At 43.8% G+C, this 27,178-nt stretch overlaps 1 protein-coding gene across 2 annotated transcripts in view; it reads right to left on the bottom strand.

Annotated features, from left to right (window-relative positions):
- jade2 (jade family PHD finger 2) overlaps positions 1-27,178 on the bottom strand; it is an 89,445-nt gene that overhangs the window by 26,799 nt on the left and 35,468 nt on the right. For both annotated transcript variants that reach the window (XM_056242746.1, XM_056242745.1), the window contains exons 5-8: positions 21,891-22,063; positions 16,328-16,539; positions 14,215-14,382; positions 3,540-3,656 (exon numbers count right to left, since the gene is read on the bottom strand). In XM_056242746.1, coding sequence (XP_056098721.1) covers positions 3,540-3,656; positions 14,215-14,382; positions 16,328-16,539; positions 21,891-22,063 — 670 coding nt within the window. The remainder of the gene's footprint in view (positions 1-3,539; positions 3,657-14,214; positions 14,383-16,327; positions 16,540-21,890; positions 22,064-27,178) is intronic.

A 27,178-nucleotide genomic window follows, 5' to 3' on the forward strand; every position in this document is an offset into this window, starting at 1 on the left:
CAGGAACACAAAAGGAAAGATCCAGGGACCAAAGCTTTCGAGCTTCCGTAAAAATATCATTAGTTAGGGCTGAACGATTAATCGAAATTCGCGAAAGGCTGCGATGTGGGTGCGATATAAAAAAAATATGCGCCAGAGCAAAAGCACGACTGTCCTCTTTGTGTGGCCGTCTCACTAAGCGCACATCCGCTCTACCCCAAAGAAGCTAACCAGCTACTGGATAGAAAGTTGTGTTCATTTCGTTAACGAAAAATGTTCGTTGACGACTTTTTTTCCGTGACTAAGACGAGATAACACCAACATCATTAAACGATAACTGTTGTGACACTACTAAATTGGGGCTAAGAGAAATAGACATACTTTATTTTACAAATGTGAAGGAGGATAAAATGTTGTAAAATAAGTAAAGGTGTGATTAAATTGGTTTCAGGCCATAGTTGAAGTTCTGTCTTTTGTATGTGGGACTTATATGTTTGGTGCAGAAACATGCAGACTTTTTATTTTGACAGGAGAGCACCTTGTAGGAGGAAGGCCTTCTTGAGTAGAAAATGCCAAGCTAGTTGGGGCTAAAGGGGCAGCACACTTGGGAATTCAGGGAAATGAGAAAGCAGATAAAGTGGCTAAAGAAGCAGTTAAAAAAGGAGATGTTGAAGTCAATATTAAATTATCACAATCAGAGGGGAAAGGCATAGTGTGGAGAAGTGTAAATCAACAATGGCAACAAAGTTGGGATAATGCAACAAATGGGAGATATTTATATGAAATTCAAAGAAAAGTAGGTATATCAAGAAGTAGGGGAGCAAAGAGAAAAGAGCAGGTGATAATAAGCAGGCTGAGAATTGGGCATAGTAATCTTAATAGCACACTTTTTATTATAGGAAAACATCCTACAGGAATGTGTGAACAATGTCAGGAGGCTGAAACAGTAGAACATGTTCTTACAACATGCAGGAAATTTAATCAGGAAAGACAAGAAATGATAATACAGTTATAAAATATAGGAAAGGTAGATAATACAGTAAAAAGTTTATTGGAGTATGGAGAGAGTGTGGAGGGTAGGAAATGGTTACTTGGTTTTTTTGAGGGGGACTGGATTAGATAGACGGATTTAGTATGAGTGGAAGTAAAGGGTAGATAAAGCCTGAAGATGGCAGTAATGCAACTTATTGGATGCAAGCTGGCGTAAAAAAAAAAGAAAAAAAAAAAGAAGAAGGCCAAAGGGGCATGCATGGTTGAACCAAACAGGGGTGCGTTTCCCGAAAGCATCGTTATCCAACTATGGTCGCAAGTCCGTCGTTACCAATGGAATTCAATCGAACTTGCGACCATAGTTGGATAACGATGCTTTCGGGAAACGCACCCCCGTTTGGTGTCTTTTAGCCTTCTCTGGAGTCGTTTATGGATTAATTACCCATTGAGGTTCAAGAGAAGACTTGGGTTTTTTGGTATTTTTTCTAGTTCATCACGTTTGGAGGATTGTTGCCATTTTTTTCTGGACATTTTGATTCATTTTTTGGGCGCAAGGACTAAGGATTCACCCATAAGGACAATACTTCTCACTCATGGACTATTTGATCAAGGACTCTGGGATAAGTGTTTATTTTTCTGATTTGACTGTTGTGTTATCAATATACTTTGTTGGTTAATCTGCTTATGCCTATCTTTGTCTGATTTCAATTATTGATACAGTTTTTTCCCTTATTTATTCATACCTTTTGAGTGCCCTGAACTTTTAAGTGACTACTGGTTAACTTAAAGGGATAGTTCACTTTGAAATGAATTTTTGGTGTGTTTTAGCTTACCTCAAGGGCATCCAAGATGTAGGTGTCTTTGTTTCCGCAGTAGTTTCAATTTTTATATTTTTAGGTCAAACCGTTCTTGTCTGTCAGTCATATAATGCAGGTCTATGGTCTCCACCTCAAAGAGCATGCACAGAGAAGTCCAAATTAAACATGATTTAATGACTCGTAAATGTAAGTACACATTGATGGCCTAAGACACGAAACGAGCGGTTTGTGTGAGAAAACAAACAGTATTTATATCGTTTTTACCTCTTGTAACCACAGCCACGTCCAAGTGATCTGAGGGCGCCGGCGCTTCGGTCTGGAAGTGATCTCTCGCGCGTGTATGTCACTCTTTGTTTACACAGAGCAGAGATTGTAGGTAAGACGGCTAATTAAAATGGTACTAATTTGCGCTTATCCGGGATGTTTAAACCGTCGTAAAAGAAAACAATAAAAAAAAAAATTACAAATAAAACAATTGTATGAGTGACGTACACGCGCGAGAGATCACTTCCGGCGCTTGCGCAGACCGAACCGCCGGCGCCCTCAGATCACTTGGACGTGGCTGTGGTTACAAGAGGTAAAAACGATATAAATACTGTTTGTTTTCTCACACAAACCGCTCGTTTCGTGTCTTAGGCCATCAATGTGTACTTACATTTACGAGTCATTAAATCATGTTTAATTTGGACTTCTCTGTGCATGCTCTTTGAGGCGGTGACCATAGACCTGCATTATATGACTGACAGACAAGAACGGTTTGACCTAAAAATATAAAAATTTAAACTACTGCGGAAACAAAGACACCTACATCTTGGATGCTCTTGAGGTAAGCTAAAACATACCAAAAATTAATTTCAAAGTGAACTATCCCTTTAAGTTGCAAGCCAAGTTTGTTACGCTGTGACTAAATAAACATGCAATATCGTTGACGAAAAAAGTTCTGGAATCAAATACCGAAGGTCAGGAATCAGATACATGTTATACAATTAAAATTGATTCCTCTTATTGATTTCTTTGTGTGCGTTGTAATATGACTTTAAAACATTCGCGCGCTAGACTCGCATGCTGTATTCTCCGCACACACACATCCGAAGCGTGATCCGAAGCTAGTTGTTTTTATGGTATTTTTAAACCGTAGGCAAAAGTCCCTTGTGTAAGTCTTCTTTAGCCTGTCATTTTTTGTTCATGCTATCCAGCTACAATTAAATATTTTGCAATAAGACTTAAAATAAATGTAAATTATATCTGATATCTAAATGATACACCCCCCCCCCCCCCCCCCCCATTCTCACTCCAAGCTAAGCTCAAACGTTGCCAGCCCTGAATAAAGTAAATAGCTAATTACAAACTAGCTAGTAGCGGTTTCTATGATACTTTTAAGGTGCTATTGTGTCTTGAAACTTAAAAGCATCAGTTATCACAAATTCTCCCATGGAAAACTGTTCTGGAACAACATTTAGATGGTGGACTATTCCTTTACTAGCTCTTCACATAAAGCTGGATATATAATATATATAAGCATGTCCAGCTTTATCTGTAAACATACAGTACACTCATGTAGGATGATATAAACTATATAGCAAATCTTTTGATTGATTGCTTGCTTGCTCTAATCTAATTAAATGAGAACATAGGGCATGACGATTTTAAGATGTTACAAACATTAACATGATTTTCTATAAGGCTGCTTTGAAATAAATGTGACTGGACTTCCTGAAGTCCCCGTCCGCTCTTGCTCTGCCGGTCTCTCACCTGTATACACGTGCCTGTGTGTTCGCGGCACAGGCTGCAGTACAGGGCCCATCGGCTGGCTGGGATGTGGGAGACTTTAGTGATGGGCTCCATCTTCTCAGGGCAGCCGATGCTCACCTGTGCGGACATGACACAACACCAGTCAGAAAACAGGTGAACAATACGCAATCATATTACGCTTATTATGCATCCGCATAAATGTCATAAATTGGTGTTTGTCTGAAAAACAAAGAGTTTGATTTGGTAATTCATTTCTTGTTATGTTTTGGAAAGTTTTTCATTCATAAATGCAGATTGTTTAAAGCTAAACCCAACTTGAATCAGTGGTTAAACTCTTGTGCAAATTGTTAAAATTAGTTAAAAACGAGAAAGCGCTTAAATTGATTTCACTATTTAAAAGCCCTTTTGATTTATTTTTCATGTTATTTTATTTTTATTTAATTATTTTATTTGTTTTATTGCGACTTTTCTGTTTTACTAGTTTTATAAAAATAATAATTTAATACATACAGGCAGTGGTGGAATGTAACGAAGTACAAATACTTCGTTACTTTACTTAAGTACTTTTTTCACGTATCTGTACTTTACTTAAGTAAAATCAATAGTGCATACTTTTGACTTTTACTTTGTTACATTTTAGAGCAATTATTATACTTTCTACTCCACTACATTTCTACGGCGTTCCGTAAAATTTTCATTACATTTTCTGATCAGTTTTTCCCCTGGCAAAACGTCTTCCTGACTGTCCGTCCGTCGCACGTGACGTTTGTCTCGCCAAGTTTGGTTGCCATAGATAAGGGTTGCTACCATAGACTGTAAAAAAAATAAACGATTCTAGAACGCTAATCTTAGTTTGACCCAATCAAAACCCTATAACTAAGGTTCTGGACCCAATCAGGTATGATCCTTCAATCCAAAGATTCTAGAGCCCGGCCCCTTTCGCTTTTCCAACGGCCACATAGTCTGGTGTGGTCAGTCAGGTCACTGTGGGTGTGGTGCTTGCCCTTATCCGATGGAGTCTGAGCCCAAATCAATTAGCCACCCATGGCCGTATTTTCAAGAATTATTCGAAATTACAGGATCAAAAAATGACTCGTGGAGGTTCCTATGTAAACTATGCCTGCCCCGAAAAAATGAGCTGCTGGCCTTCAAGAACTCTCCTTCAAATCTGAAGAAACATGTTGAGGTAAGCAATCTCGTTGCTGAGCAGAATCAATGTCATTTTCATTAAAAAATTTTCTCCCATAAATCGCCACATTGACTTGATTGTGTAAGAATATTTTTTTTGTACAAAAAATGTAATGATACATTAATGTTAGCTAGTACTATGATTAGCTAGTGCATGTTGTTGTACGTTACTGCTATTCATTTTGGTAACGTGGTATTTATGCTGCAATCTTGCGAAATGCATCTTGACATATAGTTTAGTCATGATTATATGGATGGTTATGGTATTTAGTAGATGCTTTTGTCCAAAGCGACATACAACATAGTCATCATCAGTGTTTGCGTTTCCCACACATCGACTAATTCGTGGCGGTGCGCCACAGAATCGACAACACTGGCCGCCACATATTGTGGTTTTGGCGGCCGCCAAAGTGAATTTTTATCCCGCCAAAGCCTTATTTGATCGGTCAGTGATGTATAGATGACTGACTAGCTGCGTTTGTGACAGGTCGCATGTTACTTAAAGAACGAGCAGAAAGAGAGCCCCTCCTCCGGCCGCGTGCGCGCTCTTATCGTCTATAAACTATCTTGCTCTCCCTCCCTCCCTCATATTAATCAAAATCAATTGAGAATTGACATGATGATAAAAGGTCGGAAGACAGTAACCTCCACCATTATAGGAGTATTAGGTTGAATGAGTTAGAATTAATGAATTAACCAAGAGTATTTTGTTACTTTTTATTTTCAGAGAAAGCATGCACATCACCTCAACCAATATCTTCAACTGACAGCACCCACAATCAGGAGGAAGGGAAGCTTGCCTGCTGGTGAGAATGCGTCACACAGTAAGCAGCTGAAACTAGAGGACACCAAAGCCTCACAAAAGAACATGGACCAGGCAGTCATCAACTTTGTTGTTCAGGGTTTGCATCCCTTCGGAGTTGTGGAGCAACCAGGATTTATAAATTTAATACAGCATACTATGCCAAACTACACAGTGATGTCCAGAACACCGGTCAGAGCTAAAATAAAAAAAACAACAGAGGAAATGAAAGCCAAAGTAAGGAGAGCGATGCAGAACATTGAATACATCGCGACTACCACAGACTGCTGGACGGCTTTTCGTCAAAGTTTTATTGGAGTGACCGCCCACTGGATCGAGCCAGACAGCCTAGAGAGATGTTTGGTTGCTCTTGCGTGCAAAAGGCTTAAAGGATCACATACATTTGATATATTAGCTGGAGCCCTTAATGACATCCATACTGAATACAACATTTGCAAAAAGATTGTCAGGACCACTACTGACAATGCTTCAAATTTCATCAAGGCCTTCAGGGTTTATGGTTGTGACGAAGAAAGTTTGGTTGGGGGTTGGGGGTGGGGGGTGGGATGTGAGTGACAGTGAGAATGCTGAAGATCTGGAAGAGGAGATAGAGGGTGTTGAGATACAAGGTGTCATGGATGAAGAGGATGGTGGTTCCGAATATCAGCTCCCAAAGCACCACCGTTGTGCATGTCATCTTCTGAACTTGATCTCAACAGTAGATGCCACCAAAGCCAACTCAAATCAGGTCTACAAAAAAATGTCACGTGCAGCATTTGCTAAGTGCACGGCACTGTGGAACAAGAGTGCTCGCTCCACCTCAGCTGCAGAGGTGATTGAAAGGGAGTGCAAGCTCCAACTTATTCGACCAAATGACACTAGGAACTCCCTCTTTCTTTCAGTGGAACGATTGCTAAGAATCATCCAAGACAGTGGAGAAGGAGCCATCAGAGCAGTTTGCATTGCACTTAAAGTCCCCATGTAAGTGTTATACTGCCAAACACATTGTCTTGCATAAACATACAACATAAAACTTTATGGAATATTAACTAATGTAATATTTAGTAACATTAGCCATCTGTGTATGTTGCAAATGTTATTGCCACATGACATTTTGTATGATTTTCTATCGCTGTGTGACAGGTTCAGCCCTGCAGAACTTGCCTTTTTGACTGAATATGTTGCTACCATGAGCCCAATCGCCAAGGCACTGAACATAATGCCGACAGAAGTGAATGTCCATATGGGATGGCTGGTGCCCACTATTACCCTCCTAACTGTGAAGCTTGACCGCCTCCTAACCTCATCCAAGTTCTGCGAGCCACTGATCTTTGCCCTTCAAGAAGGAATACAGCAGCGGTTTGGACCCATGCTTTTGGACCCCGAACTCATTGCTGCTGCAATTTTACTTCCGAAGTTTCGGACTTCCTGGACAAGCAATGAGGACTTGCTGAAACTGGGTAAGTCACTGTCTCTTTAAATTGCAACATGGAAAGCTTGGCAAAGAGCAGCACCTAACAGTAGAATAAAAAATGTGTTGTTACAGTTTTATGCAAAGGTTTTGGTGCCTCTGATCATTTTTAGGCTTTTAGTTTATCATCTGCTGGACTTTCTAAGCAGCAGCTTGACATATTTCGCACCTTATGTAATTAATGACATCCCAGGTGAAAAAAAAGTGTACTTGAGTGCACTAAAAAAACACTTAAATACAAGAAAGTATATTTGTAGTATATTCTTACTTTTTGTGCTAAAGAAAACTGTAAAAATTATGCACTATATATACACTAATTAAAAGCATATTTTTACTTAAGTAGTACTTAAGTGTAATTGCGAAATTATATTAAATAACATTGATATTTTAAATGTATTTTTAGTGCAATTTTTTTGCATTTTAATATATTTCTAACAAGTGTACTAGAAGTGCATTGGTAATAAATATATGCTTAATTACACTTTTAAGAAATATGCTAAACACAAGCATAATTTTAATATAAATCACTCCGGCCCGTAGCACTCCGGCCCGTAGAAAACTGAGGTTTGACCACGGGGTGAAGGTCTGACGGCAGGTCGGAGTAACTGGTACTCGGAGGGTGTCGTGTTGCCATGCCCACCTCGGGACTCGATCGCGAAGCCAAAGCGGTCTAATATGAAGCAATCCGAGCGGCGTTGCCGCGGATGCAGATGCCATATGCCCCAGGAGCCTCTGAAAAAGTTTCAGTGGAACGAACCGCACTCTTGCCCTCGAACTGTCTCAGGCAAGTCAGCAGTGACTGCGTGCGACATTCATGGCGACCGAGTCGATGTCCATACCGAGAAAAGAGATCCTCTGCACGGGGCAAAGTTTGGTCTTTTCCCAGTTGACCCGAAGGCCCAGACGAGCTAGGTGCCGGAGCACTAGGTCCCTGTGTTTGCAAACCGGGACAGGTTGGGAAGCTGTAGCCAGGCTCCCAACGACTGAACCAGCGGGGTCATACGAACCACAGACTTCCCATCGGTGGTGCAGCGAGGCGGAATGACTGGCCCAGACGTGGACGGCATAGCGGCCCGGTGTGGGGGCACAGTCATTGACCGCGCCCTGACAGAGGAGACCAGGGAAGGATGAATGTTCCACGGGGGTCTGCTCTGCCAGGGGGCTGGCGACAGAGGAGGATGAGAGCGGCACGGTCCGGGGACGGTGCGCACTGTCATCCGGCTCTGGGACAGAGGAGGACGAGGGGTGCACGGCCTGGGGGCGGCGCACCGTGTCGTCCGAGAACTCTGTGTGCTCAGGGATGGATGTGTTAATAATAATAATAATAGATTTTATTTATATTGCGCTTTTCTTGTACCCAAAGCGCTACAAGTACAGTACAAAAATAAATACATAAAAAATAAAAATAAATAAATAAATAAATAAGATACATTAACATACACCAATTAAGAAACAAACACCTTCTTAAAAAAGATGGGTTTTTAACAGTTTCTTAAAACTCGTTAATGTAGTAGCATTCCTAACCGTTAAAGGAAGTGCATTCCGTGCGTTACTTCTTTCTTTAACCACATTAGGGTGCTGCCCACCCGGGGGTGAGCAGCGGGGAGTGGAGAACAAAAGATTCTCCCCCGGCCCTCCACCAGGGGAAGGAGTGGTCCTGCTACCACCTCCTGAGAAGTAACAGTCAACATCACGGAGCAACCCATCTCAGGAGCGCCGCTTGGCCCGGCGTTTAGCGGGGGCCGGGACTGGAGAGGGCTGGGGCGCCTTCCTCCACGACCGGGCTCGGGTGAAGGCTGCTGCTTGGGCCGGGCGGGAGCCGCAGGAGGGTGCCCTCGGCGGCGAACGTATTCTGCCCGGTCGGCTGGGTGGAGGCAGCAGCGGGCCGTCGGGGCAGAATATGCTTAATAGTCTCAGTCTGTTTCTGGGCAATCGAAAACTGTTGGGCGAAATCCTCGACCGCACCGCCGAATAGGCCGGCCTGGGAAATGGGGCTGTCGAGCAGCCGGGACCGCTCAGCATCCCGCATGTCAGCCAGGTTCAGCCATATATGTCTCTCCTGGACCACAGCTGTGGACATCACCAGACCCAGGGACCGTGCGGTCACCTTCGTCGCCCGGAGAGCGAGGTCGGTGGCGGCGCGCAGCTCATCGAAGAGCCTTGGGTCTGTCCTACCCTCGTGTATGTCCTTTAGCATCTGGGCCTGGTAGACCGGCAGAGTGGCCATGGCATGCAGAGAAGCAGCTGCCTGTCCCGCCGCTCTGTAGGACTTCGCCACTAATGTAGACGAAAACCTACAGGCTTTGGATGGGTGCTTAGGCTCGCCACGAGAAGAAGCACTCTGAGGACACAGTTGCATTGCAACAGAGCGTTCAACCGAGGGGAGCCCAGTGTACCCACGGGCAGCTGCCCCATCGAGGGGAGGAAAAGCAGACGAAATCAACGAGCGGTCACGAGAAGACATGGGTGTCTTCCAGGACTTTGAGACTTCATCATGCACGTCCGGGAAGAAAGGTATTGGGGCAGGCTGCGGACGGCAACCAAAAACCAATCCTCCAGCCTCGAGCGCTTGGGACAGGGTGGAGGGGTCCACTCTAACCCGATGCACGCTGCCGCCCGGGAAAGCATGGCCGTCATCTCTGGATCCGACTGAGCCACAGCCGTATTCACACCCGAAGGTGGCAGCTGTGACGAGTCGTCACTTCCAGACGAATCAGACCCGTCTTGTGATGCTGCAATTGACATCGCGTCTTCCTCTGGAGCGCCAAAGGAAACCCGCGGGGCACCCGAAGATGGTCCCGCGGCAATCCCCTGAACACTCGCGGGTTGCAACACTGAAGAAGGTGCTGTGGGGCACGGACAGATAGTCGGCGCTTTGTTCCACACAGTCACCCTCAGATCACCCTGGCCACCAGCCGAAGTAGAGCCGTGGACAGGCACGGATTAACGCACGGGCCTACTGGGCACTTGCCCAGGGCACTGGGCCAGCAGGGGGCCCTGTAAAATGTACTGTGTCTATTCTTTTCAAATAATTATTTTTATTTTATTTTTATTTTCAGTAAAATTTTTAAATATTGAGGAATAATGTGATTTTTTTTTTTCTGTTGCAAAGTATTAACTAGTAAATAAATCAAATAAATAATTTTGATGTATTGCTGCGCTGTTGAGAAGGACATCTAGAGGCGAGTGAAAAGCATTGCGTAATATAAAAGTCACGCGTAGAAGACGGTTACTCAAAAAGCAAAACAAAAATGAGTTTAAAACCACAACCAAGACAGAAGATAGGCTAAGTTGTTTATGTTTTACAATAGTAGCCTATGGGCTTTTTTTTTTAACGAAATGTCAATCTTCATCTTTATAACAGAAGATATAATACAATACAACAATCTTCAAGATACAGTAAATCTTCAAATGTGTAACGGATTGTCACCTTAAAAAGTGTATTTTGTGGTGGAACAAGCAATTTAATCTTTGTTTTATTATTTTAGTTCATTAACTAATTGTTAACTCAACGAATTTAACGTAAAGACCTGCTAGAATTAGGCTAGCTTACTAATTAAATAAATGTCAACTAGCCTAAATGCATTGATTAGAATTGCCATTGGCTAAAGATTTTCTAGTCAACGACTAGTAGTCATTCCTTTAAGCAATTAGTCGACTAATCTCAAGTTAATATTAATTTCTGCTTAAATACTGAGTGGAGGCATATAGCCTATTCCGCGCTCAAGCAAGCGCATGCATAAATATTGCCGCAAAGCACCGGCAAAAGCAGGCTAATGATAATATATGTCTGGAAAAAAACTAGGCATTTTTATTGTTTAATAATAATTTTAAAAAATACAAATTTAATCAGTGTCGGCTGCAAACATATCTAGCTATATCTCCGCTGTAAAGTGGATGTGCCTTTAGAGAGAAATGCACCTTTCATGTCATATCAGCCTAATCAGCCGGTATTTGCTTTCGATTCGATTGGACATTTCAAGCTTTATATAGAAATATTAATCATGAATGTGAGGCTATACACTGTGTTTCAGTTCATTTTTGAGACGCGCTCCAGTTCACGCCACGGAGACCATGAAAGCGCGCCCTGTTTATTTTATTTTATTTTACAAAAGCACAACGTTTTCTTGTTATTGTGAGTTTACAAAAATAAAGGTACCTACTTGCGACTGATGCATTATTCTTTTCTGTATAGGCCTATGACCAGAAAAGATTGAGTAGTCCTATTTCAAGTTGTTTCCACTGTTGATAGGGAAATGCAAGTGTTCGCGCCGACGCTTGCCATGCAGTGCGCGCTGCACACTCCGCACACGCACTTGGATATGCATTTATCTAGGTTATAGTTAGAGCGAGCTGCCATGCCAGACGGATAAGTCCTTTTCATGTTTAACAAATCAAATCATGCATTTTCTACCTACCGCGAGTTAGCGCTGCACCAGTTTGAAAAAGGTAAAAGCATAACGAGCGTAACGAGCGAGAGGCTCCACACTGGGGGATGCAGAGATGTTGCTGCGTCTGTTATTATTAACATTTCTGATTGTTTAAATGACCAGCCCTTGGGGGTCCCCTTAAAATGCCTGGCTTGCCTGCCCACTGTTGTCCAAAAAATTGGTGACGGGGGCCTTTGAGACATCCGTGCCCAGGGCACATCATCGCCTTAATCCGTCCCTGGCCGTGGAGGCTCTACTTTAAAAAGACGTGCCGCGTGCAAGATCTTTTGTGAGAAAAAAACTTGAGTGCTGAAGCACCCGCGGAGAAACACACCAACTGGCAAACCATGCACAGATTAGCAGGAAGTGTGCACTCGCCGGGAGATCGCCGTCACACCAATACTGGAGAGGTTGCTCGTCTCGTAAGAAGCTGACAAAATCAGAGATGGCTAAAGGAGTGAAGAATTAACTTGGCTCCGAAGCGAAAACATATCTGCATTCTGCCGGCGTCCTCCTTTTATACCCACGAGGTAGGGCAGAGTTGCCCCATGCAAATTCCGAAGACCCATGGCATTTCTTTGCCATTGGCTCGTTTTGTAGTACTTGAAGTTGATAGGCTTCTAAGCGAAACCCCATACGTCGTCATCCGACGGAACTCGGAGTGACAACGAAAGGGAACCCCAAATTCCAAATTAGAATATTGTGAAAAGGTTTTCATATCTGTAAGCCATAATCAACATAATTATAACTAATAAAGGCTTGAAATATCTCACTTTGCATGTAATGAGTCTATATAATATATTAGTTTCACCTTTTAAGTTGAATTACTGAAATAAATTAACTTTTGCACGATATTCAAATATTTCGAGTTTCACATGTAAATGGGAAACCGACCCACTTATCGTATTGATATCGTCAAAGGCATCAGCGATATCTCTGACTATCGTCGATCGGCACAAACTAGTGCACTAGCCGCACACAATTGAATTTCAATGCAAGAGGACACACGATCTACAACAGGCACAATGAGCATGAGAGAAAGCATCTCTCAGGTGTGACACCTTCATGTTAGATTCAAGTTCAATTTCTTAAAAATTACATAAAATAGGCGAGTCTCACGAAGCCTATCTTTGCATTGTAACACAACAGTACAGCGTTTCCCCCAACCCTCTCAAACGTGTTACGGATGAGATTAGCATAAATGGGGAATAGAATCTAATTCACTGCGTCTGGAAGATGAGCCTTTTCACTCACTTTTGTGGCTTTCTACATCCTCGTCGTTCGGCTATTGTTACTGCCTCGCTCTTCAATTTCTGTACATTTCATTATAACACCCATGTTGGCCAGGCTTTTCAAAAATCCCTTATCTTCTTGTCAATCCGTCTTTTGTCCTCCTCTGGATATTCAGAAGCCTTTTGCATGTAAAATAGAGCGCTAAATGTCCTACGCCTTTACAGAAACAGCTTGCCCTCAGCCTGACCAAACCATTTCCAGCTCAAAAGCTTTCCTTTCAATCACATGACAAGACAAAGAGGAAACATTTCAATTAGACTTCATCCATTATTTGCGTGCTAATCACAATTTTCCTTTGTCGTCTTCCAGATGAATACGCGTGAGCATGTTCTGTAGCACTTGACAAAAGTGAGCCGATTGTGAACGGTGACGCGTTTATGATTTACTTTCTGCTTTTAATACTTTCTATCAAACAATCATTTGTGAAGCAAAATTCAATCAAAAGTGAATTTCAACTCAACTAGGGCTACAACAAATCAATAAAGTAAACAATCACCATTGAATTTGCTGACTTTACACATCAAACTTTAAAAAAAGGGAGGCAAAGTGATTCACCGTCGAAACCATCCCTAAAATTAATCACGTATAACCGGGGGTGTAAATCGGACGGTTCATCACGATTAAATATGATATCGATTCTCTCAGCCAGCGATACGATATTTGCCGAAAAAATATTCTGCGATTCGATTCAGGGCTATATCGATATTTACTATTTAGATATTACAGGTGAAACTCGTAAATTAGAATATGGTGCAAAAGTTCTTTTATTTCAGTAATTCAACTTAAAAAGTGAAACAAATATATTATATAGACTCATTACATGCAAAGTGAGATATTTCAAGCCTTTATTTGTTATAATTGTGATGATTATGGCTTACAGCTTATGAAAACCCCAAAATGACACTTAGAATATTGTGAAAGGTTTTCATAAGCTGTAAACCATAATCATCACAATTATAACAAATAAAGGCTTGAAATATCTCACTTTGCATGTAATGAGTCTATATAATATATTAGTTTCACCTTTTAAGTTGAATTACTGAAATAAATTAACTTTTGCACCATATTCTAATTTACGAGTTTCACCTGTCTGTCCACAAGTTTACACAACCAGTTACATTTTTATTAACTCACAAACGCAACCAAAATATATAGCATGAACGTTTAATTAAACTCTTTGAATATTGCACGCCCTCTCCCATTTGGGGCATTTTCAACAGAAGAGATGATTTGCAAAAACAAATAATTATCAATCAAACTGCAGCTGGGTTGTTTTGATCAAGTAATAATAACTATTATAAAAATACAGGTTACTTACGAAATTAAAGTTCATACAAAGACAGTATGGCGAGTAAACGAAAGCAGAAATGTGTCGACGGACAAAGGAACCTCATATTGATATTTTACGCGTGGCATCGATGCATCGTATCGTTAGACGTTTGAGCGATGTATTGTTACAGCCACTATCCCCAGACCAGCTTCATTTGATACCTCAGGGATCCATAAGGCACAGCTGACGTGGACCCACTTGGTTCCACTGCGAGTGGGTTTGAGCGCTCCTCCTCGTCTGGGACAGAGCAAACACTTGGCCTGCACCCCGAGAGCACAGGTCCGGCACAGCCAGTTCCCCTGCGGCACCTTCAGGATCCCGTAGCACGCCTGCGGAGACAACAGCACTCTCAGCACAGCCAATGAGGAGCACACATCAGGGCTGTTTCCCCAAAGCATCGCTAGCCAACTGTGGGCGCTAGTTCTGTCGTTATCAGCAGTTCGATGAGTCTGTGTAAATTGTGGGATCCTGACACTCAGTATGCTCAAAAAAATACACTTTGGGCCAGATGTACGTACATTTGCGAACACCGCGTTAAGACGCAGAAAGTGCTTGATGTGAGACCGCAGTGTGTGTGTTATGTACCAAACCTGCAGTTCATCAGGTGATCAGCGCCTCTCCACACACACTATACCGCAAACTGAGCGTATTTAAAGTGCACTTGAATGGGCCTCGTCCTCTCACTGCTGATGCTGTGACTGTTAGAGATGATCCTGATGCCAGTAGGTGCAATGCGAGGAGTTTAACCACGGCTGGAAGGGAATGTGAACGCCGATCTTTGATTTCTTCCAGTAACTGTAATATTGCGCAGCTGCTTAAAGGGTTAGTTCACCCGAAAATGAAAATTATGTCATTAATGACTCACCCTCATGTCAATACAATGCTGAATAAAGTCCTAGTTTGTGTTATTTTTGGACCAAAATGTATTTTTGATGCTTCAAAACATTCTAACTAACCCACTGATGTCACATGGACTACTTTGATGATGTCTTTATTTCCTTTCTGGACAAGGACAGTATACCGTACACACATTTACAATGGAGGGACAGAAAGCTCTCGGACTACATCTAAAATATCTTAAACTGTGTCCTGAAGATGAACGGAGGTCTGACGAGCTTGGAGCGACATGAGGGAGAGTCATTAATGACATCATTTTCATTTTTGGGTGAACTAACACTTTAATCTGTAATTCGTTTTCACTCAACTGTAAAAGTGTGATTCTTGTGGCAAAACTCTTTCCAGCTCGTCTCCTTCGCCTCTGTCTTCGTCTGGCTCGGATTACGCCTGCCGTTTCACCAGGAGGCGTACGCCATAAACCCGCTTCCTAAGTTACTCCTGCTTTTAAGAGGCGGAGAATCTTCAGTGCAGAATAGAGGCGCGCTTTCACCGGCTTCTTCTGTCCGTAGCGCGGAATACATAATTAGGCGCAGTTTACGCTTCCCCTCCATCTCTCTATGGGACACTCCCACTTTCCCCTTGACCATCCCATCAATACATATGCATGACACGAGAAGCGCATTTCGCCATTTTCAGTTCCCGCGACAGGCAGTCTGCGCTTTCCTCTCGGAGCGTCCCGTTCGTAAACACCTCGCCATGGGTTTATGCGCACTCTCCGAAACAAATACGCCTGAAGTGGGGGCAAAAGCGTGAGTACATCTGGCCCTCAGTGTGCAGTAAACATTTAGTCACTGGAGTCACTGGTAAGTCAAATATCCAAATGTCAAGTTTTATATATGATATTTCTGTAAGCTAAGCTATCCTGTCGCCTCCAGCGGGCGTACGTTAGTTCTCAGGGTAATATGACACGCTGTGCTCTCTCTCAAGTGCCTGTATCCACTTTTCTCTCCTTAACCCAGGGGTGCCCAACCCTGCTCCAGCCGATCGACTGTCCTGCACAGTTTATCTCCAACCCTAATTATACACACCTGCCTTTAATTTTCAAGTGAGCCTGAAGACCTTAATTGGTTGCTTCAGGTGTGTTTGATTAGGGTTGGAGATGAACTGTGCAGGACAGTCTGGCACACCTGCCTTAAACGCTTGTTTTTTTAGGTCGACAGCTTATAAAAACTTATTTTATTTCTGGGTTGTTTAGCTTGTTTGCTGGACAACCTGTCACACAGCAGCTTTAAGACATTATTTTGTTTTTTTGTTATAAGTCAGAAATGACAAGGAGGCGGAGTCAATGGAGGCGGTTGGATTGTTTCCCCCCCGATGTGGGCGTGGCCTAAATGCGCTCTGTCTCTATGCAATGTGGGTAATTTTTTGATGGACTACCTGGTGCACACAAACGTTGCACTTGTCGCAGAACACCATCTCGTTGCTGTCCTCCCCCTCGGGCGAGCGGCACACGTCACACACCACGTCCTCGTCGTACTCGATGCCCAGGCCCTCCTCCGTCTCGATGGCCCGCTGCATGTTCTGCTGACACCGGCTCTCCAGCTCCAGGACAACCTGCTCCATGGTGAGCTCGTCCAGCTCCGGCAGCGCTGGCGACACACACACACACACACACACAGGTGAAGCAGAGGAGAGGAGAGGAGAACCAAAGTCCTTTTAGGCAAGTCCTGCCACTCGGCCGCCATCTTGGCAACGCCCAGGGCTCGACATAAGCAATGGCCCGATGGCCCGGGGCCAGTAAAAGAGTATGTCGGGCTAGTTGATTGGCCAGTGACTGGCCATCAGCAAAACAAACAGCCAACGTCATATACAGTGGCGCGAAGAGTGTCAATGTTACTTCAGGTTATTTATAACGTGTTAAAATGTCAAAGAACTATGAGGCTGATACGAGAAAGAGGACATTCCTAGTAGGTCTGGGCGGTAAATCGAGTTTGTAGGCTACAGCATATCGATTTTTTTTTAAACGATATGGAATGAGGCAATACCGTTTCGATACAGTAGTTTGATACGAGCACATCTGAAAAATAGCGGAGTACGCAGTGTGAGCTCCTGCAGTGAAAGAACATAGTACAATTTGTCCTAAACATGACACAAGCTTATACTGGTAAGATATAGTTAACAAGTCTGACAGTAGAATAGTTGACAGATACTGTTGCTGACTGAGAGATAAATACTTGCGCTGTTTAATGCGTTTGAGACGTGGTGCTTTCCTCAGTGCTTAACTTACATTTCACAGGTATATTCTCCATCTGTAAATGTTAGAAAGTCAAACAAATATGTCCATTTCACTGTCAGGAGAGGACGAGCTTCTGCAAGTGAATCTCCGCTAATATTCAAGCTTCCGTTAATGAGCGCTGCCGCGAGCATGCGCGTCAAACAGACGAGCACAATAGAAGAGTAGCGCAATAATTCTGACTAAAAGATACATATTGCTAAAATATTTGTTGTTGGAGACAATAAATGTGCCATATGTGGAATTTTAAACCTACAAGTATGTTTTTATGAAAGTGAGCATTATAATGGGGTAATCAAATGCAGGCTAATATAATTAGTTTGTGCTTTTGTTTTTATTTTCATTTTTAGTTTAGCCTTTAGTCATTTTAAAAACAAAAGCATTATTTTTGCTTTTAGATTGTAATGTTACAACGTTAGAATGTAATATGATTTTAACAACCTTTTTGCACATAATATATTGCATAGCCTACATTACATTCCCTATATTTGTTTCCATATCCTTCAATATCAATATTGTTTGGATATCATTGAGCAGGATGTGAAATAACATTTTTTTTTTAAATAAATACAGATTTTCTTTATCCAAATAGAAAAACGTAGAAAGTACCGAGATATATATCGTATATCGCCATTTAACCAAAAAATACCGAGATATGATTTTTTTGGCCATATCGCCCAGTCCTAATTCCTAGTGTCATGGAAAACACAGTACACCAGGGTGGAGAAAGGCGATGAGGGCATGTACTGTTTCGTTTGCCGGAAATTTCCAACAAAAGCCGACCAAAATGCATAACCGGCCTGCCGACGGACTATCTAAAGTGTAATCAAATTCCCCTCTAAACTTCTGCCTAGCCCCCCTAAAAATGTGTGATTAAGTGTAAGCTACACAAATTTCACTTCAGTCTTGTTATAATCAGATTCAGCGCGTTCTTCATTTTTTCTTCATTGACAGTTTTTTAGGTCATAAATGTTAAACGAATGACGAAAATAATCAGGCAAACTAATATACTTCTGTCTAATTTCGCCATTTTGAAGTGAAAATAGGCCTATGTAATATTACTCATCACTCATGTAATGTAATAATTAGTTTACTGTCATTGTGAGGGGACAAGAAAAATGAATCCTAATGTATACAATAAATACAGTTTAATGGAAAAGTGCTTTTCCTTCTATTTCTTTCAGGGCCAGTTAAAATATACACTCACCGGCCACTTTATTAGGTACCCCATGCTAGTAACGGGTTGGACCCCCTTTTGCCTTCAGAACTGCCTCAATTCTTCGTGGCATAGATTCAACAAGGTGCTGGAAGCATTCCTCAGGGAGTTTGGTCCATATTGACATGATGGCATCACACAGTTGCCGCAGATTTGTCGGCTGCACATCCATGATGCGAATCTCCCGTTCCACCACATCCCAAAGATGCTCTATTGGGTTGAGATCTGGTGACTGTGGAGGCCATTTTAGTACAGTGAACTCATTGTCATGTTCAAGAAACCAATTTGAAATGATTAGAGCTTTGTGACATGGTGGAAGTAGCCATCAGAGGATGGGTACATGGTGGCCATAAAGGGATGGACATGGTCAGAAACAATGCTCAGGTAGGCCGTGGCATTTAAACGATGCCCAATTGGCACTAAGGGGCCTAAAGTGTGCCAGGAAAACATCCCCCACACCATTACACCACCACCACCAGCCTGCACAGTGGTAACAAGGCATGATGGTTCCATGTTCTCATTCTGTTTACGCCAAATTCTGACTCTAACATCTGAATGTCTCAACAGAAATCGAGACTCATCAGACCAGGCAACATTTTTCCAGTCTTCAACTGTTCAATTTTGGTGAGCTCTTGCAAATTGTAGCATCTTTTTCCTATTTGTAGTGGAGATGAGTGGTACCCGGTGGAGTCTTCTGCTGTTGTAGCCCATCCGCCTCAAGGTTGTGCGTGTTGTGGCTTCACAAATGCTTTGCTGCATACCTCGGTTGTAACGAGTGGTTATTTCAGTCACTGTTGCCCTTCTATCAGCTCGAACCAGTCTGGCCATTCTCCTCTGACCTCTGGCATCAACAAGGCATTTCCGCCCACAGAACTGCCGCTCACTGGATGTTTTTTCTTTTTCGGACCATTCTCTGTAAACCCTAGAGATGGTTGTGCGTGAAAATCCCAGTAGATTAGCAGTTTCTGAAATACTCAGACCAGCCCTTCTGGCACCAACAATCATGCCACGTTCAAAGTCACTCAAATCACCTTTCTTCCCCATACTGATGCTCGGTTTGAACTGCAGGAGATTGTCTTGACCATGTCTACATGCCTAAATGCACTGAGTTGCCGCCATGTGATTGGCTGCTTAGAAATTAAGTGTTAACGAGCAGTTGGACAGGTGTACCTAATAAAGTGGCCGGTGAGTGTAGAAGGGGCCAGTAAAACTCTGATCTACTGGCCCTGGGGGCCAGTGGGGATTTTTTTTTATGTTGAGCCCTGGCAACGCCTCCGGGCAGCTATTTCGGACTAACAAGACCAGGCTCCTATTTAAATGAATGGGCAGAGTGTCAGAACTGCAGTTTCACTGGTCACCGGGACATAAAAACTGCTTGTATAGAAACAGCAGTAAAATATGATAAAAATCGCTGAAAAAGTTTGATGACTTTGCCCCAAAATAAGGTTTAAAACGCCCTTTTCCCCACAGGTTATACGTTTACTACGCATGCGCAAGGGTTCTCGTCTCCGCTGTCGCAAACCTCAGCTGTGCGCATGCGTCAGTGGAACCAGACGATAGGCTTACATGTTTCCCGGCTTGACTGTTAAAAGCAGACGATTGGCTTTCCAGCGGGGGGGGGCGGGGCATGTGCATACAACCGCCATCTTTGGCGTTACGGGTTTTCCCTATATAGTTGTATTGAGGATTTAGGAAGGAATACTTATTGCTTTTTTTTATTTATTACTTAAAGGGGCACTTGGCAGCTCTAGCTCAACTCTCTCGCTGATTTTCACTTTTGTTGTCGCCTGTGTTCTCATCAGCGCCCCCTACAGATGTGGGCGTATATTTCACAACACTGTCGTAAAGAAACTCACTTGCGGCGCCTGATCCCGCTGTCTCCCGCTGCTTATTTGCATGTGTTATTATCGGAGCCGGCCAACTCTATCGTGTGGAGCTGTGTCTACCGAGTGGGTAATACATCATACACAGCATCATAGAATTATGTCGAATTGCCATAAAGCAGTTTGTGTTTCTCGCTCGTTCTCGCTTTTCACGAGACTTTTATTTCCCTCTTACCGGGACGTTAGTCCTCATGTTGCAAGAATGGTTCTCCGCCGGGGACGCGGGGAAAGCCACCACTCTCTCCAGAACAGGTTAGTGAACCATCCAAATGATTTCTAAACGGTTTTATTAAGTTGAAATAGTTGCCAAGTGCCCCTTTAAAGCTCACTTGGAAGTTCTTCGATACCACTTCAAAAACTACTAGCCTAACTGATAAAGTTCAAACATTAATAATAACAAATTGAACGGTCAGTAATAAAATAAGAATATATACAGAAATTACAAGCAGAGATGAATAATGTTGATGATTATGGCTTACAGCTTATGAAAACCCCAAATTCAAAATTAGAATATTGTGAAAAGGTTTTCATATCTGTAATCCATAATCATCTAAAGGCTTGAAATATCTCACTTTGCATGTAATGAGTCTATATAATATATTAGTTTCACCTTTTAAGTTGAATCACTGAAATAAATGAACTTTTGCACCATATTCTAATTTTTTGAGTTTCACCTGTATATTAAAGCTGATAAATAATGTATTATTTCCTTCAGCTGAGACGCTTCAGATGCGCACTGTTCGCCATGCTTTTGAACTGCTTGAAATATGATTGGATATAAGAAATTTAGGGTTATCGGCCAATATATCGGTTATCGGCTTTCAAATATAAAGAATTATCGGTTATCGGTATCGGCCAAAATGTTCATATCGCTGCATCCCTAATGTGAAATATACTGTACCTCAGGAGTGGGGGACCTTTTGTTAGATCATGTTAGTTCTTAATAATGCTACATTACTTTATTTTAAAAGCCTATTAAAATTGTCAGAAGCCAAGATTTAAAAAGGCTTAAAAGTATTGTTAGTTGATGTTAAGTGCTGTGTAGGATAGTGCTGTAAAGGCTACACGGTGATTCACATTAAACCTGGATAGACAAATCTAGAATATCACGCACCTTCTCAACTAAACCTAAACTAACTTTTCTCCGCTGAACAGCCCGGCTCATAACACTGCATACGCTACATTACTTTAATCATTCAACAGAATACATTTCAGACACTTTATGACATATCATGTTTCAGCTCCTGTCTTTATCCATGCAATAACTGCGTGTCCGTGACTAAGCTGGGCTTCACTCAGAGCAGCCAAAATAACTATTTAAAATCAGTCTAAGGTATAGAAATGTTTCTTTAAACTTTCATGCGCACATGTAATAATTTAATGCGCATATATTTTGAAACATTGAATCGTGACTCATTCGATCCTTAGCATTTTAAATCAATTATTGACCAGAACAAATGATTCACGATTCAAAAAAACATGTTTCATTGAGAAAACGAGTGAGTAGTTTCACCTCTTATAGAAATACATGTGACTCGACTAATTCCATAAGTTGATACCAACTTGTTTTAAGATAACAAAATTGCACGGTTTAAGAGAAATGCTCACCCAGCTGTCTGAACTCCGCATTGACCAGCTCCAGCCAGGCCACGTCCAGGTCATCCAGGTCGTAGCGGCTCAGCGGCTCGGCCAGACCATGTGACTCTCCGAAGCCGAACTCTGACTGGCCCCGGGTCGGGACCGGCGAGAAGAACGGGATCCGACTGACCTCGGGAAGCTCCCTGGGGAAACACACAACTCCATCAGGCATCGAGCGCTCAGAGCTTCAGGCTCACGTAAGCTCACGGCACAGGGTTTACTGCACACTGTGTATGATCCATATCCGGGCTAGAATAAAGCGCCTACAATCAAGGTCGGGTCGGGTACCGAACTCTGACCTTTGATTGGCACCGACCGAATGACGTCGGCACTACCGAGGACCGATTCAAAATAAATCAATCGGTGACAAATGTCGGTGCCTGAGAACGCATCTGGACGCGAGTGAGACTATTTAAACACCAATCCTGCATGTTCTGTGGGACTCTTTGTGAATGAGTGGCGCACACACACACACACACACACACACACACACACACTCTGCAGTCTCACTATATGAGAAACATGAATGCATTTGCAGAGCCGTCTCTGAGAGTCACTGAAGTTCATCAGCATTTTACAGTCTCATTTAAGAAAAACTATCGCCAGAGCCTGTCTACTGAGAGCCTGGCCACTCCCTATTAACCCTCTGGGGACTAAGTCCTTTTTGGTCCGTTTTCTCTATTTTTACATTTGGGCTTATAAACCATATGTAATGGAGATGGATCACTATGTGTTTGGTATCTATGGATTCAGAAGACCCTAAGATAACATAAGCATGCATGTAATGTGTTTATAAAGGAAGTATGAGTGAAAAATGTACTATAAACTAGAGAATTTCATAAACTGAAATTAGATTTTTCTCATTTATTTCTGAAAATCACACATCACACAAAAATATTGAACAGTTTTTGAACAAAAAATATATTTGTCAAAGCCTTTGCTTGACAGACATGTGTAATTGTTAAATAAAATGTGTAAAGAACAATGAAAAATGTAACTTTATTTACAAATAGTCCCAGGCGTTTTTCTTAGGAATGCTTAGAATTTTCTAAGCAATGCTTTCTTCTCGTCACTCTCCAGTAATTGTTCCAGAGCTTGTTCCACCGTAAATCGTTTACTGCTTGCCATCATAAAAGTGCTAAAACAATAAATAATGCTATAATTGTATGTATGTGTATATTAGGGGTGTAACGATATTTGAACCGAACCGAAAAACCGCGATACACCACCTACGATACGTATCGTGATACTCTCATGGCGAACCGAACACGCCCCGCCCCCTGCGGCCCCGCCCAGACCCGGCTCATTGCACCTCATGTGTTATGTGTACATAACGAATACAGGGCTGTTGCCTAACCACCATTAACCACATATAATCGCAATAAGCTCAGTGTTTTGTTACTTTTGATAATAAGCAAGGTGTAATCTTTCAAATTATGTCTATTTGATCACGAAATGCAAACAATAAATGCCGTTTTGGCGCTCTTAGATGTGGCGTGACAGATATCACTGTATGCATGCGGCAGCGCGGAGCGCGATCATCTCTTCCTCAGTTACAGAATAAACATGAATGGACACCCGAAGGTATGTTGAAAGATACAGTATACTTACTGAAAGGCATCATAACTCGTGTAAACACTCAATCAGTGTTTCAACAGCGGAAATACGTCAATAAAACGCTTAGTTTTTCACATAGCTTTATATTTACCTCAGGCAAGTCATTCAGTGTCCACAGCTTGCTGGTTTGCTAACTCTTTCACTAAATAAATGCTATATATTAGCCTATATATTATATTTTACTTAACCTGTTTATGATATCTTGATTATTTAATGTATGTTTAAAATAGTTGTCATGAAAATAACAGCGACTGTGTAAATTATTATATAACAATAACAAATTAGAGTAAAAACATGTTAATGCAAAAATTGCCTTATGTGCAGTTTACATGTTTTCATAAAATTTGTTATTTGAGTGTTGATTATTATTATATCATTTAGGCTAAAAGTCTAGGCTTGTTAAGCTTTAATGTTATAGTAATGTGCAAGTAAGGGCTGTAGTTTACAGCATTAGCAGATCATTTTGTTATTCTTGAGAAACGTTTACTTGTAATTGAATTAATTTAAAGACAAGGACACAATTTGTTCATTAAAGCACTGTTTAATAAAAAATAAAAGCAATTTTAGCTTTCTAAACCCCCCCACCCCACCGAAATGAACCGAACCGAACCGAACCGAGACCTCAAAACCGTGGGACGAACCGAACCGTCAGGTTTGTGTATCATTACACCCAAAGTGTATATAAATATATATATATATTATAATTGTTCTGTCTCTCTCTCATATAAATCTCTGATAATCCGCTCCGTAAGCCTCCGTTCGCTCTCTCTCCTTCTCTCCATTCAACGCTGTTTGCGTCATATCCCTAACTATATAGTACCACCCCTTGAAAAGGTACAGAGTCCTTTGATTTGCTAGAAAGGTCATGGTAACATTCCTCTGATTGTGTAAGAAAAATATTTCTCCATCGGCAATTTTTCCATTGGTTGTTGTTCGCGGAATCTGCCAAACAACATCGATTTCATTGGCCTTTTACATAGTGGTATTGCGCAACAAGGAAGTGTGCATATTTACAAAGCCGGGTATCACTGTTTTCAGCGGAATCTGAGGAAGACGGTAAAAAAGACCGCAGCTCTCTATAATTAATAGTTTTTAAGATAATTACACATTTGTAAAAGTATGCCATTTTGGGCGGTACCGCCCAATCCGTCCCCAGAGGGTTAAGTCCTATTGAATTGTGGTTGTAGTTCCACCAGAGTTCCATTGGGGGCGATCGCCCGAGTGCATGAGTGAATGGGAGTCTATGGAGCTAGACGGCTAAATGTGTCTCTCTCACCCGATTGCCGTTGAGAAATCTCAGATTTGATTGTAGGTTTTGCAAGTTCAACATGGGTTATAGGTCGAAAGTTGAATGAACGAGTGCTTATGTCCTTTCCATTTCTTACAGGTTGAGTTGTTGTTGCCCATAACACGCTAACATTCTCCTAATGGACGCTGATTGGTCAGTGAAGGACTGATTACGACCAGAGACACCGCTTGATGGCATTGTGGCCTCCGAAGCGGGACCAGAATGTTAAGGACTTTTAGTTTTTCCAAAACTCTTCTAGCTCGTGTGTTTACCTGTGTCCGCTGTGTCGAGAGAACAGAAAGTGCAGAGCGCGAACGCACCAGTGACTGAAGGATTGCCGTAAAGCATTATCTCTGGTTGCACGATGTGTGTGACGTCATTGACATTTTAAAAGACTTTTTAAAGCAAATAAGTGACTCTAAATAATCTAACACCCAACAATGTGTAATTTCTTTGCATCTCGTTTCGAATACAACATTCAAATTACTAGACAAAAAATTTTATCCTGAGAAAAGTGGATTTTAAGGGATCTATCTCCATAGACCTCCATTCATTCTGCACTCGTCCTGTGAGCGCCCTCACGTGGAGCCGGAGTCGTCCTGTGAGCGCCCTCACGTGGAGCCGGAGTCGTCCTGTGAGCGCCCTCACGTGGAGCCGGAGTCGTCCTGTGAGCGCCCTCACGTGGAGCCGGAGTCGTCCTGTGAGCGCCCTCACGTGGAGCCGGAGTCGTCCTGTGAGCGCCCTCAGGTGGAGGCGGAGTCGTCCTGTTAGCGCCCTCACGTGGAGCCGGAGTCGTCCTGTGAGCGCCGTCCTGGAGCCGGAGTCGTCCTGTGAGCGCCCTCACGTGGAGCCGGAGTCGTCCTGTGAGCGCCCTCACGTGGAGCCGGAGTCGTCCTGTGAGCGCCCTCACGTGGAGCCGGAGTCGTCCTGTGAGCGCCCTCACGTGGAGCCGGAGTCGTCCTGTGAGCGCCCTCACGTGGAGCCGGAGTCGTCCTGTGAGCGCCCTCACGTGGAGCCGGAGTCGTCCTTTGAGCGCCGTCCTGGAGCCGGGGAGCCGGAGTCGTCCTGTTAGCGCCCTCACGTGGAGCCGGAGTCGTCCTGTGAGCGCCCTCACGTGGAGCCGGAGTCGTCCTGTGAGCGCCCCCTCACGTGGAGCCGGAGTCGTCCTGTGAGCGCCCTCACGTGGAGCCGGAGTCGTCCTTTGAGCGCCGTCCTGGAGCCGGAGTCGTCCTGTTAGCGCCCTCACGTGGAGCCGGAGTCGTCCTGTGAGCGCCCTCACGTGGAGCCGGAGTCGTCCTGTGAGCGCCCTCACGTGGAGCCGGAGTCGTCCTGTGAGCGCCCTCACGTGGAGCCGGAGTCGTCCTGTTAGCGCCCTCACGTGGAGCCGGAGTCGTCCTGTGAGCGCCCTCACGTGGAGCCGGAGTCGTCCTGTGAGCGCCCTCACGTGGAGCCGGAGTCGTCCTGTGAGCGCCCTCAGGTGGAGGCGGAGTCGTCCTGTTAGCGCCCTCACGTGGAGCCGGAGTCGTCCTGTGAGCGCCGTCCTGGAGCCGGAGTCGTCCTGTGAGCGCCCTCACGTGGAGCCGGAGTCGTCCTGTGAGCGCCCTCACGTGGAGGCGGAGTCGTCCTGTGAGCGCCCTCACGTGGAGCCGGAGTCGTCCTGTGAGCGCCCTCACGTGGAGCCGGAGTCGTCCTGTGAGCGCCCTCACGTGGAGCCGGAGTCGTCCTGTGAGCGCCCTCACGTGGAGCCGGAGTCGTCCTTTGAGCGCCGTCCTGGAGCCGGGGAGCCGGAGTCGTCCTGTTAGAGCCCTCACGTGGAGCCGGAGTCGTCCTGTGAGCGCCCTCACGTGGAGCCGGAGTCGTCCTGTGAGCGCCCTCACGTGGAGCCGGAGTCGTCCTGTGAGCGCCCTCACGTGGAGCCGGAGTCGTCCTGTTAGCGCCCTCACGTGGAGCCGGAGTCGTCCTGTGAGCGCCCCCTCACGTGGAGCCGGAGTCGTCCTGTGAGCGCCCTCACGTGGAGCCGGAGTCGTCCTTTGAGCGCCGTCCTGGAGCCGGAGTCGTCCTGTTAGCGCCCTCACGTGGAGCCGGAGTCGTCCTGTGAGCGCCCTCACGTGAAGCCGGAGTCGTCCTGTGAGCGCCCTCACGTGGAGCCGGAGTCGTCCTGTGAGCGCCCTCACGTGGAGCCGGAGTCGTCCTGTTAGCGCCCTCACGTGGAGCCGGAGTCGTCCTGTGAGCGCCCTCACGTGGAGCCGGAGTCGTCCTGTGAGCGCCCTCACGTGGAGCCGGAGTCGTCCTGTGAGCGCCCTCATGTGGAGGCGGAGGCGTCCTGTGAGCGCCCTCACGTGGAGCCGGAGTC

Source organism: Rhinichthys klamathensis, unplaced genomic scaffold (assembly GCF_029890125.1).
Source record: "Rhinichthys klamathensis goyatoka isolate OS25496 unplaced genomic scaffold, OSU_Roscu_1.1 h1tg000750l_1, whole genome shotgun sequence".
In the NCBI taxonomy this organism is placed as follows: Eukaryota; Metazoa; Chordata; class Actinopteri; order Cypriniformes; family Leuciscidae; genus Rhinichthys; species Rhinichthys klamathensis.